Genomic DNA, 17709 nt, shown 5'->3' on the forward strand with positions numbered 1-17709 from the left:
CTAATTTTTTTAAAATTAATTATCACTACAGCTATTTCGGCAGAGTGCCTTTCTCAAGTGATTTATTTGTGGTACGCGTTTACCTCCAAATTGGGGAGGGGAGAACTGTTTATCAAAGTTGGTCATTTAGAATTATATCTGTATTTTTTAATTTGTTAATTTCCATACATTTTTATAACGATAGCTTAATGCCTTTATTTTGCATGTGAAGAATTTTAAATTGGTCATTTAAAGAATGATTATGGTCTAGAAGGTGAAGTACGTACGTACAAACTGTTTTTCTATTATTGAAAGCGCTTTTGTGTTCTGATATACGTTTTTTAAGTTCTACCAATTTGACCGATGTAAGTTTCACACCACATTAAATATGTATAAATCACTGTATAAGTACTTTATTTTGGCTATTGTTCTTATAAGTTGTTGTTTGTTTTGAAAACTGGTGTTTCTCCTTTCTTTTTTATTGTTTGTCTATTTTTGTTGATATATTTCCTGTATATGTAGTTAAGCAGAAGGTAGTGCGTTTTTTCTATGATGGTGGAAATAATAATTTCAGGGTTTTCGTATGTAATTTTGCTTTAAAATTTTGTTTATTATTTTTAACAATTTCAACAGTTTTAAATAGAAAAAAACTGTTACTACAGTTGATGAATATGATAACACAGCTTCAATCCTGTCCTACCACTATCCTACAAAAAAAACGAATAACAGAAACAAACAGAAAATTATACTAAAACATAAATAAGAAGTAAATATAATGATTCGATAAAACATCTTAACTTACCTTTATATGTGTCATGCGGTGGTAGTATAAGTTCGATGACGCTGTGAATCGTTTTAGACATACAGGACATTGATGTGGCTTCTCCCCGCTATGTATCCTTCGATGTGTGTTTAAGGAAGATGATGTACTAAATCCTTTTCCACATACCATGCACACGTGAGGCTTTTCTCCTGCAAGACAATAAATAAAAATATTATTATTAAATTTTTTCAGTTCAGTTTTTCAGTACACAAAAATGTAAGAAAGTTAAGTTCACAATATATCGTGAATATTTCTTAATTTGGGCAAAAATAAAACAACTAGTAATAGGCACAAGTAAAAAATAGAGGGACTAGTTACGTTCTCCTTATTCTGCCAAGTAGAACATATCGTGGCACATATCCTAGAAAATTTTTGCAATTTTTCAAATTAAACAGAAAAAATAGAGTTAACAAATGGTATCATTATATCATGTGAAAGTTATTGGCTGCATTAAAAACTTACGAATAACCTGATTATCAACTGACCGTTTGTTAATCAACGCGAAATATCAAATTTTTAAGTTTATATTGATATGAATAATTTACGTCATAAATATAAAAATATATTAATTACTGTTTTAATGAGAATAAGCCAAAATTAAAGGTTAAAATAAGTTTATTGACGTTTCAATCTCAACTTCGGAAATCGTTCTCAAAATACAAACATTAATAATGAGAACAATTTCCGAAGTGGAGATTGAAACATCAATAAACGTATTTTAACCTTCAATTGTGGCTTATCCCATTAAAATAGTAATTACTTTAAAATGCCGTAATAAAATATCTTTAAAACAATATAAAAATATAGATAATATTAAAAATATAAATATGTATAAGCAATGAGGAAATTTCATTAAAATGTGTGAAACAATAAAATTCAAGTATGTAAAAAATTACGGGTACTCGCATAAACACCTATAGGAGGAACACCATGAAAAAAAGATGGATGGAAGGAGTACGAAGATCAATGAGCTTCAAAGAACTTAGAGAAGGGCAATGAAACAACCGAAAGTATTGGAAATTGGGCATCGGACAACGTCGAAAGACGATCTAATAAATTGTATATATGTATATAGTGTAGCATTTGCATTTTCCTTGATATATATTTTAAAATCCCCTCGTGTATGTATTAAATTGAAATCCCCTCATGTATGTATTAAAATAACGAAGAATGTTTTCCATGTTTCTCTGTTCCTATCGTACGAGTTAAAACCCAAATAGTATTTCGTTCTTTGTACATCTCCGAAGGTAATATAAACCATTTTAAAGTTTGTTTATATCACGGACGCAAATTCTTTGATATTTTTCTTTGATCGAAACCGGTAAATATTCTACGTTTCAAATAAACATCCATTTAGATCGCTGAGAAGTTTTTGCCGGAAATATAATTGTTCACTCTCGGTAAGGCCGGCCGCTGTTAAAGGCGTGTTTAGTTTTATTGGAGTCCGAATTTATTTTCAAATTCGTAATCTTTTTGTTTGCTTTTTTTGTCATGGAAATATAGTATAAAGTGACAGTAGCAGTTAAATGTGTAGTATTGAGCAGTTTTACAACGGTTTTTGAAGATAACCTCATATTGCCATTGTGCTGTACATGTTCCAGTCTTTAAAGGAGACCGGTTTTCAAGGTTTGTGTTCCAGCCAGTGCTAGCTTCCACCTTCATCTTCTTATCCCTGGTCGTCATCCCAGAACTACCTCTAGAAATTTTAATATATCCAGTTTTCGATCTCAGAAAATATGTTAAGTAAAGAAATTTAGTTCACCCAAGGTAACTTTTTTGTTTTAAACTTTCAAAAAAATAAACAAATAAAGAAAAAACATTAAAATAATAATTGCTTTCATAATTTAAATAATAAAAATAAAGGTTTTAATAATTACAATTGTAAATCTTAGGGTGTGCTATACTGTCATTTTAATTGTTCTCTGTTATAAATTCAATGTTGACATATGACAGCTAGATTCACATATTGGTGACATTAGCTTGTTTTGTTTTTAGAAAAGGGTAATCTTTATGAACAGTTTTATTTTAAAAGATAATTCTTTACTTGTAATAATTTTTTATTTGCCACAGTTTATAGCCCAGTAACATTTGTAAGTTATGTAGCAATTCCCACTTGTAAACGAACAGGACACATTTCTTTGTTATTTTTATATTTACTTTTGTGACTATTAATATAGTCTTTATGTATTATCTGTATTTGTAACTGTTTGTGGCGAGACACAATAAATGTTTTATTTATTTAACGTTATAATTTGGCACTTCGAAGCGGCGTCCATTTTAAATTGCTAGAGGTCTTTCCTGTTGTTTTGTCTGTCCGTTTGTTCCAGGAGATTCATGTCGGTACCCCTTTGTTTTATTTTTGTAGTTGCCCCAATCCAACCCCATTGCCATTTAACTTATCCACGACCCAGCTCTCCAAACAAACCCTGAGTGCTGTTCGCCATGATCGTTTATTTTGCTTGCCCTGTCTTTGCCCCAGTAACTTCTGTCCCCAGTTTTCGAAACCCCCATAATTATACCCTATTTGGTAGGCAAAATATTACGTTATATATATATATATATATATATATATATATATATATGTGTGTGTGTGTGTGTGTGTGTGTGTTTAAAGGTTGTAACAGATCACCTTAAAAGTTTTCCGGTGACAATATGAAATACACTTAATATTACAAGGTAGTTAAGAAGCTCTTTAATATTCTATGTAAAAGTTGAAACTATAAGGCAGATAATACAACAGTTGCAGCTGCAGCATTGCAGGATAGGGAATGCTCTGTATTTATATGGATATTTAATATTAACATTACATAAGTAAATTATTGTTAATTTTATCCTAACATGGGTTTGCAGCAGAGGTCGGCTAATAGTGGCTCGTGGGCTGCATGTGGCACGTAAGCCACTACGGTTAGAGTCTGTCCAAGTAAGAGCCTTTCCTTTGATAGTGTGCTTGTGAACGCGAGTTAGTCGAATCTTACGCGCGATGTTGCACCGATGATCATAATATCCATCACATACACGTTGCGCCCCCTATCCCAGTCACCACTTAAGCGCTTCCTTACTTCTGCTAGCTCACTTTGTTGTATATAATCATGCGGTTAACCCATATACTTCAACGGCCAATGTTTATTTTGATTCTCTCGATGACACCAAACAACAAAAATCAAGGTTAAGGTAGGCAACAATGAACTAAGTTTTTTTTGTACCAGCTTCAATGTAGGAGAAATACTAGCAAAACGTGGGCGTCTACTCACTGACAGTGAACGTGCAAAATATCGTGTCTGAGCAATCGCCGAAGAGGTATGTCGTGAGAACAAAAAAACTACACCAAAGAGTTGGGCGTTTACTTGTATGAACAGCTCAAAGTTAAAGTACAGTTTTTGATTGCTTTTCTCTAGCAATGAACGAAAGTAACGATATGTCAGATACCGCTATAGATATAATTTCTATTATTTGTACGTGATATTGACGAAAACTTTATTGTTTATGTAGAGCTTATAAAAATGTGCATCTTGAAAGGTGCTGCTACATGAGACGATTATTTTGTTATTTGGAACAAGCCTTGGAGCTATTATAATTAAGCTAAGAAAAGTTTTGATAAGTTTTACTATTGAGTATTACTACATGGAGGGTCACAACCAACATGGTGTAAGGGAAAATCATTACCAAACAGAAATTCCCAGGGTAAGCTGCGCCCTTAATATTTCATTGTCTTGGTCATTAGGAGGCGCTGTGCGCTAAGGTTTTATCTTGGAAAGAAATAATGATCAGGATCATATTTACTGTCACTTTTATAAGAAAAAATGGGCTCGGACACCGTCTGTTCCAAAAGTTTCTGGAAGATCTGGAAGCTGGCTATGATAACGTGGTTTATTACTGTGAGGTGAGATGGTTCAGTTGACGTGCCGTTCTAAAAAGTTTTTTAAGCTGAGAACAAAGAATAGAAATTTTATTAAGATTAAAGAAAGCTAGTTGAAGAGCTTTCCAATAACCAGTGGATTTTAGAACTTGGTTTCCTGACTGATTAAACCAGCTTACTAAATCAGCTCAACAAATGCTTGCAGGAAAAATAAATTGATATGTGAGATGTATTCAGAGGTTACGTTATTTGAGATGAAACTATAACTATTTATCAAGCATCTTCGTGAAAGACTTAACAATTTTCCTAACTGCAAGAAAGCCGTGGGGGAAAAAAGTGGGGGAGAGTTTTGGAAGGCAAAGCATTAAAATAAAAAGATGTATTGATATAAGTCCAAACTGTGTTTTAAAATCGATTTCCTGAGTTTAAAAAAATATCGCTTAACGTGGAGATTTTTCAAAAGGAATTAAAAAAGTGTGCTCAGCAGATAATTACAATATTTTATGGTACATATTTGTGTGAGCAGACTTTTTCAATCCTTAAATAAGAGCGATAAACAGTTTGATATGATACTGCGCGTTTTTACGCCTAAAATGGAAGCAAACACTAATAAGTTGTCAAACCTTAAATGAGATTAACAATAACAGTCAAAAATGCAAAAATTAGTTTTCTCTAACAAAATGTGTTTTATTAGATGAATTTATTGTAGCTGGCACCAATATCGTAATAACATTTGTAGCCCTTGTATAAGAAAAGTTTTCCCACGCGTGGTTTAAAGTTTTGAATGATTAATTTATTTAAGGATACTGAATACGATTACTTCCTTATAATTTTTGAATATTGGGCTCATGCATTCAAACGTGTAAAAACTGAAGCTGGCTAAAGCTAGTATTACAGTAAAAAATAAAAGAAAATATTAAAAAAAGTCTCTTAATGGCAGAACATGATATTCAATGTCTGTTTACGTTGTAACAAGATAAACTAAGATCAAATTTAACGAACATTTTCGTGACTACTTCACTTATATTAATACCACATACGTAAACTTTTATTTTCAAATTAGCAGCACACTTTTTATATACCTCAGGTTAAAGTATTTGATTTCCTGGTGTACGTATCATATTAATTAATTTTTCATCAATAATTACAGCTTTCATCTAAGTTTCATAAGTTGCTAAACGGTTTTTAATAAACCTGAAAAAACTTAAATCGTGTGTTGCATGTTGAAAAACAAAGCGAGGATGGTAATTATTATTTATCTTAATAAAAAAAGTACATAGGTATTCTTTAAGTCTAAATTAAGATCAGATGTTAATGGTAAAAAAATTGGTGTGTCCTATCGAGGTTGGTGGAGATTTGAATTACGTAATTAGTCCATGTTTTCAAGGTCAAAGATGTTTATATTACTTTTACACACAACAATTTAAAATGACGACGTTTTATTATTAGTAAATTATGGAACATCAGCTATTAGGTGAAACCAGACGTATTCGCTATTTCATACGTATCAGATACCTTTTTTTTCTTTTATTTTAAGGTTTTTTCTTTACTATTTATGAAATAAAAATAGCTGAAAATACATGGAATAAAGATGGCTGAAGTATATAATTTTTCATGTTTTCAATTGTACAATATCTTCGTTTTCCGCACTTTCTTTTGTGCTTCATATGTATCTTGGTCCACAACGCTTGCAAACTTTGTCCAATATTTTCTCTTGCCAGCCCTTATTTTTTGCATTTACTTTGTTTCTATTAGTACGTTAGGCTGCTTTTCGTTGATTTCTTTGCAGAACCACAGTTTTGTATTTGTGTGAGCGGTAATATTGGTTTTCTTTATCCTGTGGTCTTCTACGGCTTCTGTGATACAGTTTTAAATTCTACTCCGACAATTCTCTACTGATACTTCAGCACTTTTCCCTTTTAACTTGACTTTCTCTTTTAACTTTTTTATACAGTTCTTTGCTTTTCGTTGATTGTGAGTCTAAGATGCAATCTCTATATTAATATGCGTTTTGTAGATTCTATGTATTACACAAAAAATATTTAAGAATATAACCTACCTGTGTGCGTCCTCATATGCCTTTTGAGTAAAGACGGTCTATCGAAAGCTTTACTACAGACACCACAAGGCAGAAGTGTCCTTTCCCGTGGCCTCGCCCTAGGGGTAGGTACTGCCGTTTCTGGTAGATCGCCCTGTGAACTAGCTGCAGAACTGTCTCCAGACACAGATTTCCGTTCGTCTTCAGCCGATGGTGGTGAACTCGCTAAAGCTCGAGAAAGAAGGGACATGGAGAGATCGAGGGGAGAATCTGCAAGAGAGATATACAGTTAGTTTGTTATTTTGCTTTTTAGTTTATTCTTTTTATGTTTTTATATTTACACCTACAGTGAACCTAAATGCTTCTGTCGATATTTTTGAGTACCACTCTTGTCTTGGGAAAATACTTTGGTGAAAACGTAACAACTGCTGATTACTATATTATATGCTATGGAGATATTAAGAACAATTCTTTCTCTAAACTTCATAGAATGACAATTGTAAACTTTAAATGTACAGATCAACTTTGTGGTGTAATTTATATTAAGTAGATAGATACTGGAGTAGGGACTTATTCATCTGTTTAAACTAAGCTGAAAGTTAATAAGGAAAATAATTATTTAAATGGCAAACATGAGTGAAAAGATGTATATTTGATATGCACAACGATCATATGGTCACGGTAAGGGGGGAAATATTTTATCGTTTTGACATAGGGTTCAGCAAGTCTATAATACGAAAAGGGAAAAATATTTTTTTATTTAAACCTAAGTTACAACAGATTAGATGTTCTCTCCTTACAAAAAATTTTGGTGAAAATTGGGGAGTCCAGCTGGACCTCACATTTTATAAAATAATAGATATTGGCGTACAGACAAATAATAACGAGAGTACTGCAGAGAATAATCATATCGATGATGAGGGCCCAGAGCAACTTAAAGTTTAGGAATTAATATAAATATATACACATAATTTGTAAGCCCTATTGTACTTTGGATAAAAATAAACTGTTGACTAAAAGTTTACTTCCAAATTCTTTCTTTCTTATTCGTAACACACTAGGTTTGGAAAACAGACTAATCGAAGAACTACTAATATCATGACTATTATCATGTATTTGAAAATTTTAGCTGCATAAATCTATATTTACATAGTTCACTTGCAAAACTCGGTATTTTCAAATTTTTCTTCCTTTCCTAGCAAACACAATACCTTTCTCTAAGAAAAAAATCATTTTATTTTATCTAATAAAGCATTTATCTATTACAAAAAAGAGCCATTTATTAAATCTAAGATTTTTTGCAAAATTTACCAGTTTTTTGCAAATAACTCAGTTTGACTAATACGATAAATACAAAGTTTTGCGTCCGGCGGACTCATATATCCGTGTAAGCGATGGCATTAAAGAAGTAGCGATGACATTTCAATGTTTCATTGGTTTTCAAAAACTTTAGTATGTTGTATCCAAGTAAATAGTATTATTTAGGAAAATTATCTCGTAGGTTTAACCACACACCTTGTATCGCAACTTATTTATACAGATGCTCAATTGTTTCCACTCGCGCAGTCGTGCCTATTGTGATTTTGAGGTAATAAATAACCTTAATTATTTAATTTGACGAGCTCAGAAAAAAATTCGAGACGGGGCCCATCTTGAGACCCGCTCGCTATGAAACAATAGCTAATTTGGATTGCAACGCACACTGAGACTGACAGATTTACGGTCCTGCTTTGCACAAGTTAACATTTTGATTGTCTTTAATACCTTGAAGAAGCCCAGTGGAAAAAGGGCTCGATAATAACACTAAAAATAAGATATTATTGAAATAAATTTCAACTGTGGTGGTGGAGGTAGAATTTTGAGTAGATGACAATGTTTTTGTCCCTGGTAGAGACAATGGATGCTGTACCCATTTTACTACTTTTTGCTGAATAGTTATAACATATGCCTAAGCTTTTATGAAACTTGTATAGATACATATATATATATATATATATATATATATATATATATATATATATATATATATATATATATATATATATATATATATATATATATTGTCATACTTTTTCTTTCCCAACCAAAGAAAAATAAATAAAATATCCATCGGAATAAAATTTTAAGAAATCATTATAAACAAAAATGTATATATTAATTTAAGATAAGATTTAGTGTAGATAAGAATAGAAATTTGTTTGGCAAACGACCTGTTTCCGTTGCAAACAAAATTATCAAAAAACCTTTGTTTAGAATTAGAAGACATGTTACCTGCAAGTTAATAATCTTTTCATTGTTTGTATAGTCGAGTATTAAATGACCATATTTTAATCTTTTGAAATATGTATAAATGATGTATTGAAAACAACCAATTTTAAAGTAAGCTATTTAGTTTTCTCTGAAACCGAAATTAGGCTTTTCCAAAATCATGATAAACACAATTTAAGCTTTTTGATTGGACGGTTGTAACAGTCGTTATTTTTATTACAATTTGTATTTAAATAATAAACAATTTATATGAAAATAATTTCAGAGATGTAGTATGGGTTGCCTAACTTTAAGTGTTCATTTGCCCATTAAGTGTGTATTGTTAATAATTTAAGTTGTCACTCTGTTCTAATTTGGTACCATTGCGAACCAAAAGAGATGACAGGAGATTAATGGGAGGTGGAAAAATGGCTCTTCTTGGTTAATTAACTGTGAATTAAAAATGACTTTTGATCTATAGTTTGAAGTGGTACAAGTGGCAGTTAGCGAAAGAAAATCCAATTAATGCATAGAATTTCCTTCACTTCAAGAAGTTAAATATTCTAAGTATACCATAACGATTTAATTGACGGTGTTTTCGCAAACTCGGGAGGTGAAGTGAGATTTCTAGCACGGAATTGATTAGCTATCTGCCACCTACCATGGAATTATAAATTTCCCTCAGAACATCCGAGGGAGAGTACCACTTCAACTCTATTAGAATCAGGGTCATTGGGACAAGCCGGGGTATTGTCTACTCCACCCTCATTTTTTTTCTCCAGCCTGCACCTAGAGGTAGGGCAGGACAGTCATCATCGAACTAAGCCAATTAGCACCAGCTCCGTGCTAATTTCGGACCTCAAGGAGGACTTCGCTGGGACACCGAAGCCATTCGGGAGTATCCTTCCAGACAACTGTTTCACCTAGGAGGACAGTTGGGTTTTGCTGCAGAACTATATATATCTTGTTTCACCAGTTATAGGTTTTTTTTATATAACATATTTTTATGTATATATATTAATTAATATAACTCCCCTTGGTGTAAGGTATCGGTAAGTTTGAGCTCAAATTCTACCCAGAGATTATCTTCCATTGTTTTTTTGTATTAACCATTTATTTCATTATTAACTTTAATTATTTCATTATTTGTTTACTTAACTAATTTTTTTTTATATTTCATCTTGTGTTATTAACTCCGGTTATTATCCCTTCAGGATAATAGACCGTTTCAATTGTTTAACTTGGCTTGTTCCCATTTATATATATATTATTTTGTTTGTATGTGAATTTAGAGTTGTTTAACAATATTGTTGGTCATATTGTAGGTAAGTTTGATATATTTACTTGGCTATACGTTCTTCCAACGTTAGCATTATTTTGTTTAAGGTTGTTTTAACCTAGATGTAGGTTGTACACTCTATATCAGAGTTATTCTGTGTAGTTTTCAACTTTTTATTATAGTTGTTTTCAACATTTCTTTTTTTAAAATATTATATTGTGAAATTTTCATATACTTTTTGGTAACTTAGAGATTGTCAGAATCTAAGAAGTTATATTTAATAAACTTGAATTTGTTTTGCATATAATTTTTTTTATTAATATTTCCTTACCTTTTTACATTTACAGCATTTTTGTTTATTACATCAACTTTAATCAATATTAGCAGTATACGATACCTGGAAGAGTGACCGTTACTCTTTTTAGAGTAGTATCCCTCTTCTGGCGCCCTCAATTTGTTTTCTTTGTTAATTTTCATTATATCTATTCATTTTTCTTATCTTTTTTTCTATCTATCATACATATTTTCCTGATTTACTGTCTTTAAAAGGCATGCAAATTGGCCGTATCCATCCTTGAGTTTCTAGTGGTCATTCTCTTGCCTACATTGCTAGCCTAGCCACATTCCGTTCAATATTTTTTTTTCATACTTCTTTACTTAATTGTTATCTATTTTATCCCATATATATAGACCACTCTTCTTATACCTCTCTCCTCCTACACACCCCAGTATTTTGCTACATTGGCGCCCAACGTGGGGCCTTTTCCAAGTTTTGGTTTTAAGACAGTAGCTTTTAGCTGATTTTTTTTCTTACTTGAGTTTTTGTATTTTTGCTTTTTCTTTTTTTTACTCATTATTGCTGATTTATTCTATCTTTAAATTTTTATTAATACTAAACAGGTATACTTATACTGCTGTATTGATTTATTAGTTTTATTTATTAGATTTATTAGTTATTAATATTTTAAGACCTCAGTGATAGGTTATAGTAGTACAGCTTACATTCTAGGTTGAATTTTGTATTTTTATTGAGAACTTTTATTTACTTACTTACCTACACATACTTATATCGTATATTATATAAACTTTTATTCCTACAGCCAACAGTATTATACTTATAGGTACTATTAATTGTTGCATATATATTAATATTTGGTTTAGAATAGTTATAATTTACATATAACTAGAAATTATTTTGAGTATTTTAGTAAGATAACTAAGGTATTTATTCGATTATATATATATTATTTTTGCTGGCTATTTTGATCTTGGTGGTGTGTTGCTAATAACTTGGCCACATTTTTTTTCACAAATCAGTCCCGAAATTAACTACTAATCATGAAACGTTGAATCCGCCTGTTTTAAGTGATCACAGATGGTCAACTACCAATTCTTCTTTACCCAGTAGCATTAAACACAATTCTAATGATTACAGTAGTGAAATAGTTCCATTATCAGTATCAACTTTTAGGTTTGTTGATGATGATGATATGTCTATGGTTGTACCATATAATATTTATAACCAATCAAATACTTTAGATTTGCGATTCTTTGTTGGCGATAGAGTTTTAAAGAGAAACTTTGTAAAATCAAGTAAAGGTGATGCTATTTCGGCAAAATTTTGCCAGAAATACATTCCGTGTACGGTTGTAAGGGTAATATCTCCTTTGGTATATGAATTAAGGGACAATTCGTCCAACAAACGAATTGGTCAATTTCATGTAAAGGATTTACTGCCTGATAACACCATCGACGAGGTTAGTTCTTCATCCTCAGGAGAAGACTAACTTAACACTTTCGTTTAAGCTAATCTCTTTCTCTGTTTGTCTTTAGCTTATTTTGATTATATTTTGCATTTTAGTCTAAGATTTTCAAAATCACCAGATAACGTAGGTACACCGCTATTTTTTGTATTTTTTGGCATTGGTTAATGACTTCTATAACTTATTAGATAATTAGTATGTATGACTTATCCATTTTTTTTTTTGTATTATAAATGATGCACTTCATAATGAATTAACATTCTTAAGTACTAATCTTCCCAGGAGAATTACTCCTTTTAACCTCATATGATACGAGGGTTGTTTAGTATATATTTACATATTTAGATTTATACTTATAGTTAATCCTATTACTGATAAGGAACTATGGAACTATGTTGTTACACTACTGGATCATATATTGTGTGTTATATCTTTGATATTTGATTCCTTAGTATTTGTTTTGATATATTTGTTCAATATTTGCCAATTTGGAAAGATGTTGTGATTTTTTTTTATCTTTGGTCTGCTTTATTCTCACTTGTCACGAAAATCTTAAATACTCTACAATAATTTATGTCCTGATTCCATATACAGGATGGTTCTGGAATTAGTTTGGAATTTTGAAGTAGGTAAGGATGGCCGGCGTCCTTCTTATTTCTTCTTATTTATTCTTCTGAATTTTCTGTCAATGAATCTGTCAATACTCAGCTTTAGTGAATACGTGGGTTCGAGATTGTTGCTCAGCAACTGATCACTGCTGCTCAATTAGGTTCGTACTATATGTGTTTATTGCAGAGTAGGCAGATGTTTATGCCTCATAATATTTCTGGTCAGGAAATGCTCGCGACATGTCCTAACCATTCTTGTGTGATTGTCCAAATATTCCAGTTACCTTTTCACAACTTGATAGGGAAGTTTAATTAGTTCATATTAGTTATCTTACTTCAGGTTATGTTTTTTTCTTTAACTATCCCTACACATGTCAAGTTAGTCATTTTCATTATTTAAGAGTTTAGACAAATGAGTTGTCCTCTTAGTGTAATCCCACTTCTTTCCTTAGGCATAAATTGCTGTTTAGATTTAGGACTATTCCCGGATAATTCCATGCTGCGAGAACTTGTTATAAATCTACAGTTTTGTTCAAAATTGGTTGCTTGTTCTCGACCTTTCGTTAGTAATGGTATTATAGGAAAAGTCCACCACTTATATTTTCTTAGGATTTCTATTGGAATTTTATCGGTGTCTGGTTATTCTCATACATCTGTTGTAGCCACATGCTATAGTTAGCGAATACCAGCACACTCAAAATTTATTTAGCCTCTAAATTCCTTTAGTCCATTTTAGACTTTAGGTATTTATCTTTATCTTTGGTTTAGTTCAGTTACATATTACATTACTTAGTCTGAATAAGTGTGACAATGAAATTCACACTTTAGGAAATTTTGCTTTATTGTAATTACTTAGTTGGTATTGGCTCATATTACCGGATGAGGGTAAGAGCTAATTTAGTTATCAGCATTAGTGAGAATTGGCCCTTTCCTGATCGTTCTTCTTTGGATATGCTCTATTTATAAATCTGGTGTCCATCGATAGTCCGATTTTGGATTCAGTGTCTGATTCCTCACTTATTTGGTTTATTTGGTTATGTAGGTTTGTATTACCGGATGTGGGTGTACGTAGACCTCATTTAGTTTTGAGATTTAGTATTGGTGTGAATGGGTCCATAAATCTTCCTGGTCGTTCTTCATTGGATATGCTTTTATGAATCTGGTGTCCATTGATAGTCTGACTTTGGATTAAGCGTCCTATTTCACATTTATGTTGGTTATTACGTCTTTGATATACTTTGGTATATTTACGATTTAGATTACTATTTGTGTTATTTGGTTTGGTGAGAATTGCTCCATAAATCTTCCTGATTGTTCTTCTCTGGATATATTACTATGAATCTGGTGTCCATTGTTAGTTCAATTTTGGATTAAGTGTTCAGTTCTTAACCTATTTAGTTGATTTCTTTGATCTTAGTTTAGTATATCTCCGGGTGAGATATTGGTTGAATTGGCTCATACATTTGCCTGGTTGTTCGTCCTTGGATATACTTAGTCTTATAGATCTGATGTCCATGGATAGTTCAATTTTGGATTTAGTGCCCAATTCGACATTTATTTGTCAGCAAGAATTTAGTTGGTATATTTAGTTAATATTTGGCTTTTAAGCATATTGTCGATTGAAATTTTGATTTTTACTTTGAGTCATCTGAGTTTGTGGTGTCTGGCGCCATGACCATTCTTTTTTTCCCGTGATCTTTAGTTCGTGGTTATTTTTTTTGTGTAAACTTGCAGATCAACGTGGAATGTTAGGCCAGTACACTTAGTTATTGATACTTTAATTTTATGAAAAAAAATTTTGATTAAAATTTTTTTTTTCCCGAGTAGTAGGGGAATGTAACAGTCGTTATTTTTATTACAATTTGTATTTAAATAATAAACAATTTATATGAAAATAATTTCAGAGATGTAGTATGGGTTGCCTAACTTTAAGTGTTCATTTGCCCATTAAGTGTGTATTGTTAATAATTTAAGTTGTCACTCTGTTCTAATTTGGTACCATTGCGAACCAAAAGAGATGACAGGAGATTAATGGGAGGTGGAAAAATGGCTCTTCTTGGTTAATTAACTGTGAATTAAAAATGACTTTTGATCTATAGTTTGAAGTGGTACAAGTGGCAGTTAGCGAAAGAAAATCCAATTAATGCATAGAATTTCCTTCACTTCAAGAAGTTAAATATTCTAAGTATACCATAACGATTTAATTGACGGTGTTTTCGCAAACTCGGGAGGTGAAGTGAGATTTCTAGCACGGAATTGATTAGCTATCTGCCACCTACCATGGAATTATAAATTTCCCTCAGAACATCCGAGGGAGAGTACCACTTCAACTCTATTAGAATCAGGGTCATTGGGACAAGCCGGGGTATTGTCTACTCCACCCTCATTTTTTTTCTCCAGCCTGCACCTAGAGGTAGGGCAGGACAGTCATCATCGAACTAAGCCAATTAGCACCAGCTCCGTGCTAATTTCGGACCTCAAGGAGGACTTCGCTGGGACACCGAAGCCATTCGGGAGTATCCTTCCAGACAACTGTTTCACCTAGGAGGACAGTTGGGTTTTGCTGCAGAACTATATATATCTTGTTTCACCAGTTATAGGTTTTTTTTATATAACATATTTTTATGTATATATATTAATTAATATAACTCCCCTTGGTGTAAGGTATCGGTAAGTTTGAGCTCAAATTCTACCCAGAGATTATCTTCCATTGTTTTTTTGTATTAACCATTTATTTCATTATTAACTTTAATTATTTCATTATTTGTTTACTTAACTAATTTTTTTTTATATTTCATCTTGTGTTATTAACTCCGGTTATTATCCCTTCAGGATAATAGACCGTTTCAATTGTTTAACTTGGCTTGTTCCCATTTATATATATATTATTTTGTTTGTATGTGAATTTAGAGTTGTTTAACAATATTGTTGGTCATATTGTAGGTAAGTTTGATATATTTACTTGGCTATACGTTCTTCCAACGTTAGCATTATTTTGTTTAAGGTTGTTTTAACCTAGATGTAGGTTGTACACTCTATATCAGAGTTATTCTGTGTAGTTTTCAACTTTTTATTATAGTTGTTTTCAACATTTCTTTTTTTAAAATATTATATTGTGAAATTTTCATATACTTTTTGGTAACTTAGAGATTGTCAGAATCTAAGAAGTTATATTTAATAAACTTGAATTTGTTTTGCATATAATTTTTTTTATTAATATTTCCTTACCTTTTTACATTTACAGCATTTTTGTTTATTACATCAACTTTAATCAATATTAGCAGTATACGATACCTGGAAGAGTGACCGTTACTCTTTTTAGAGTAGTATCCCTCTTCTGGCGCCCTCAATTTGTTTTCTTTGTTAATTTTCATTATATCTATTCATTTTTCTTATCTTTTTTTCTATCTATCATACATATTTTCCTGATTTACTGTCTTTAAAAGGCATGCAAATTGGCCGTATCCATCCTTGAGTTTCTAGTGGTCATTCTCTTGCCTACATTGCTAGCCTAGCCACATTCCGTTCAATATTTTTTTTTCATACTTCTTTACTTAATTGTTATCTATTTTATCCCATATATATAGACCACTCTTCTTATACCTCTCTCCTCCTACACACCCCAGTATTTTGCTACACGGTCGTTTTTAAAATGGGAATTTGGTGAGTCGATCATGAGAGAGGAGAAGTTAGTCATATTTTGGTCATCGAAAGGAAACAGTCGTGTGTCTCAAGATAGGGTGTGGTTCGTGAGTTTGGATACCGGCGTAACGAAAAGAAGTGAATAGTTTGAAGAAGGAGATAACAAGTAGATTAAAAGAGGTCCTTGTATCTACCGTGGGCATTTTATAAAGTATATGTGAAAGTATTCTTACGGCATCAAGTTGACAAAAGGAGGTCCTGGGTCATAAATAAGTAGCGGAGTTTGGAGAAGTGAATCAGGTGTTTTTTGTGTAGTCTGAAGGAGGTTTGCAGAGACGTAAAGAAGGAGCCGAGGTGCCAAAGAGGGGAGATCACATCTTTGAGGAGACTGGACTTTTCTGGGTATGTTCCAACATACAACTCAAGAAGAAAATAAACTGTAAGTGTTTGTACAATTGAATTTTATATCTGTGAAGGATCGTTTCGACATCATGGTCATTAGCATTCAAATTTAAGAACTGAGGTTTTGTTAGGCTAATCAAAAGTTTAAAGTTTTGTGGTTTCTTTTTTCAAGTAAAGAAAATTTTAAGTAAAATTGGTTTTTCACGTAATATAAATGTATGTAGCTTTATAATCTTATTATCATAATAATTTGATTTATTTTCTTGTATGCTGATTGATAAGATAACGACAGAATTTAATAATTGTTTTATTCGTTCATATAAAATAAAGAAACGTAAATCTTCGTAATATAATATATTTGTATTATTATCCTTTTCTTCTCTATCCCGATAAAAGACAACTAGAAAATCTTTTGAATCCATCGAACACAGGTAATATAAAGATTATTTTACTTTTGATAACAGATAAGTTATAATTTTTTTATTGGCTCAATAAACTAAGTTTGAACTCAAAATAAACAATCATAACAATATATATATATATATATATATATATATATATATATATATATATATATATATATATATATATATATATATATATATATATATTGATCTATAGTATCAGCAATAGGTCTGTAGGAAATAAAACTCTATTTGTTCTGTCTCAATATGTCGTCACGATTTTGTGACTTCTTATATTTATATAATATATATATATATATATATATATATATATATATATATATATACATATATATATATACATACTATATAGAAGAATAATATTATACAAATTCATATAATTGTATAACCCTTACTAAGACTCCACTCAGGTTCCGAGAGAGTAACTATCTGCAATCTTTAGCATTATTTGTTTCGTGATATAATTCTCATGTGACCATTTTTTTCTTCTTCACATGCCGTTTCCGTTTCGAAGTTTGGGTATCATCGTTGCTATTTAGATCTTGGATACAGCTGCACGGAACAGTTGAAAAATTACTCTCTTAACCCTCTATTGCATGAATTTATTTTTTGACAAAATAAAATAAAATTGTATTAAATTACTCTTA

At 31.4% G+C, this 17709-nt stretch overlaps 1 protein-coding gene across 1 annotated transcript in view; it reads right to left on the reverse strand.

Annotated features, from left to right (window-relative positions):
* The window catches only part of LOC140440668 (uncharacterized), a 246043-nt gene that overhangs the window by 41203 nt on the left and 187131 nt on the right, over nt 1-17709 (reverse strand). Inside the window, exons 3-4 of the mRNA XM_072531028.1 lie at nt 6718-6966; nt 782-951 (exon numbers count right to left, since the gene is read on the reverse strand). Of these exons, the coding sequence (XP_072387129.1) occupies nt 782-951; nt 6718-6966 (419 nt within the window). The remainder of the gene's footprint in view (nt 1-781; nt 952-6717; nt 6967-17709) is intronic.

This window comes from Diabrotica undecimpunctata, chromosome 1, assembly GCF_040954645.1.
Source record: "Diabrotica undecimpunctata isolate CICGRU chromosome 1, icDiaUnde3, whole genome shotgun sequence".
Lineage (NCBI taxonomy): Eukaryota > Metazoa > Arthropoda > Insecta > Coleoptera > Chrysomelidae > Diabrotica > Diabrotica undecimpunctata.